The sequence below is a fragment of the Opisthorchis viverrini genome, assembly GCF_000715545.1.
Source record: "Opisthorchis viverrini unplaced genomic scaffold opera_v5_176, whole genome shotgun sequence".
Taxonomy (NCBI): Eukaryota; Metazoa; Platyhelminthes; class Trematoda; order Opisthorchiida; family Opisthorchiidae; genus Opisthorchis; species Opisthorchis viverrini.
Window position 1 is genome coordinate 4940 of NW_008751834.1, and position 2991 is coordinate 7930.

The following is a 2991-nucleotide window of genomic DNA, read 5'->3' on the forward strand; positions in this document are numbered from 1 at the left end:
CACCCACACATGCACACAACCAAACATACACATACACACGCACACACACACCACACCCACAGGAACCATTCAACGCGGTTCAGTTAGCATTCTACGTTGGAACATCGAAGTGCGAACTGTTATCACACGGTTTACCGCGTGCAACGAAACACGCTCCGGTGACGGGCCCGTGGTCATCATACACTCCATGCGCACTGTCCAGGCTCGTCAAAAATGGAGTCCCAAACCTGACCTCACTTGCTCATTGTGAGTTTGGCGATGTTGAATGTGTTTAGAAGAAAGCGAGTAGGTGCGTTTTCCGCACAGCGCACATCCGACGGAAAGCCAAGAACATTCGGTGCACTGATTAGTGAACCGACATTTCTGATAGCCCCAGCTCCATCAGGGCACGCGAGTCACGCTATATGAGAGCAAATATTCTCACTCCCAGCACAGTGCGGTCACGTTCGGTGCGGTTATGTTCGGCTCCAATAACCTGGCTGCGACCACACCATCCTCATTCTTAAGCAGTCAGTCTGTCTACGGACATATTGATAGCCTCGTTCCCAACACTGCAGGCCATAGCATCGACTTACCACAGTCGCTGCTGCTACCTGTGAATCAACACAAGCACGCAACAACACATAATGATACAAATCCCAGATTGGCAAACCGAAATAAGGCCCACAACTCTCGTCATTCTCCGAATGCAATAATGCCCGTTTCGTTTGGCAATCATGTTTCCCGCTGATCAGTTCGGTTATAAGATCTCACGTGTACATTGCATCTATTCAAATCTAATCAACCCAATAATTGCGGCTTCCCGTGAATCAACACAGACACGATATTAGTCAGTGTGGCACACAGACCATGTCAGCAAACCGAGAAGCACTTTTGGATTAATAATTCCATGTGCGACTCAAAAACAATCGGACACCATTCACAAGATCATTACACTTCTGCAATCTGCCTATGAACATGAGAATGCACACATTTCTTGAATGGAATTTTATCACATCACAGTCACTTACCACAGTCACTGCTGCTGTCTGCAATTCAACGTAGGCACAAACCGTATCAGTGTAGCAAACATCTCCGATCGTCAAAGGGATCTAATCACCTCATGTCCAGTCATTTCCAAATACAGTAGTGCGTGTTCTGGTTGGTATTTGTGCTTTCAAGTTGGCATTTTCATATGCATTTTTCTATGCCTATTCCCGCATTCGTATCTGTTTCCTGTCAAACCTGGAACCTGATCGGGCCTCGTGAGCAGTATCCTTAACGGAAATATACTTCGGTATCTCGAATATCGTACCAACTGAGACATGAGACGGCCTTTATTGAGCACATTCAATTGTGCGCATTACGCCACACAACGTTGCTTGCTTGCCCAGTTGATCTTCAATGCTGTAGACTGAGATCACCAGCCGATGTGCCGAGGTTTCAGCAATTCGCCCATGGTTGCATCGAGCATTCATGAGAACCAACGTGATGAGTGCACCGTATGATATCTAGTCAAAAGTAACACTCAGATAGTTCCGTCATATTTCAATCAGGTCTCGGGGGCGCGATCAAAATGGGTTCAAATGGTGCTTACTGGACTATCCTCAGTGTCGCCACAGGAAGAATTCACTAGAGACGGGCTTCTCAAAAGACTAACTCTCCTTCTAATCAAATGCGAATCGAAACATGTCCAAGCAACGCAGTGGAAAACAGTGTACTTACCACAACAACTACTACTGGAGCCTGCAAAACCACACAAAGACAACAAATTACTCTACGTTATAACTCGCGTCGTAACATCAAACTACGCACTATTAGCCTGGGCACACGTGGGTGAATAATCCCGGATTTCCATGGCTGCCCCCTCAGTTAGCACGGATTGTGTGCGGTTCCACCACATCTTTGCTCATCTGGTTCATCCGCACTGTGTTCATCCGCACATTGCAATGATTTCTCACATCAACAACTGATTCCCCCAAATTGATCAAATTAAAACTCGGCTCCTTAGACTACGTCTCACGAAAGTTGGACTTGTGCAGTCCAGTCACCATTCCCATTCTGACCACTATGGGTGTGACCAGTTTCGCGTTGGATAGCGGTGGACCGAAAAGAACCTCAAACTAAGCGCGCACACGCTTGGGCAGAATATTTCCAAGGTGAGCACGAAAGTTTCTCTAGAATAGATCCAGGTGTGTGAGACGTTCCTCTCTCTCCGTGTTTGTGTGTATATGTGTGTGTCTGTCTCTCTCTCTATCTGTCTGTTTGTCTGCTGCCTGTCTCCAGTGGGCTCGCTGTCCTGCTAATTATCGGGCCAAATTGCAATTTGATCAGCAAGCCATTTACGGAAAGTCATGTCTAAACTCAACCGTGTAGACCGTTGTTTTCCTCATCAATTACAGCCACTTGAAACACGTTAGCCGAGTACTTGGACGTATCAAAAGCCTCACTATCCTCTGAGTAGCATAATGATAAAACATGGCACACCATGGCAGTTCGTCATATCCACTAACCAAAATGATTGCTGCCGACCGCAAAGCGACACACACTCACACACACACACACAGGCGCACCCACACATGCACACAACCACACATACACACGCGCTCACACACACACACACACACGAACCATTCAACGCTGTTCAGTTAGCATTCTACGTTGGAACATCGAAATGCCAACTGTTATCACACGGTTTACCGCGTGCAACGAAACACGCTCTGGCGAAGGGCCCGTGGTCATCATACACTCCATGTGCACTGTCCAAGCTCGTCAAACATGGGGTTCCAAACCTGCCCTCACTTGCTCATTGTGAGTTTGGCGATGTTGAATGTGTTTAGAAGAAAGCGAGTAGGTGCGTTTTCCGCACAGCGCACATCCAACGGAAAGCTAAGAACATTCGGTGCACTGATTAGTGAACCGACATTTCTGATAGCCCCAGCTCCATCACGGCGCGCGAGTCACGCTATATGAGAGCGAATATTCTCACTCCCAGCACAGTGCGGTCACGTT

The 2991-nt window shown here is 47.4% G+C and overlaps 1 protein-coding gene across 1 annotated transcript; it reads left to right on the forward strand.

The window, feature by feature from the left end:
* Window positions 1–457: 457 nt before the first annotated feature.
* T265_07593 (hypothetical protein) lies at window positions 458–730 on the forward strand (the record flags this gene model as incomplete). The annotated part of the gene is made up of 1 exon (XM_009173157.1): window positions 458–730. The coding sequence occupies one exon, from the start codon at window positions 458–460 to the stop codon at window positions 728–730; it is 273 nt and encodes a 90-aa protein (XP_009171421.1).
* Window positions 731–2991: the final 2261 nt, after the last annotated feature.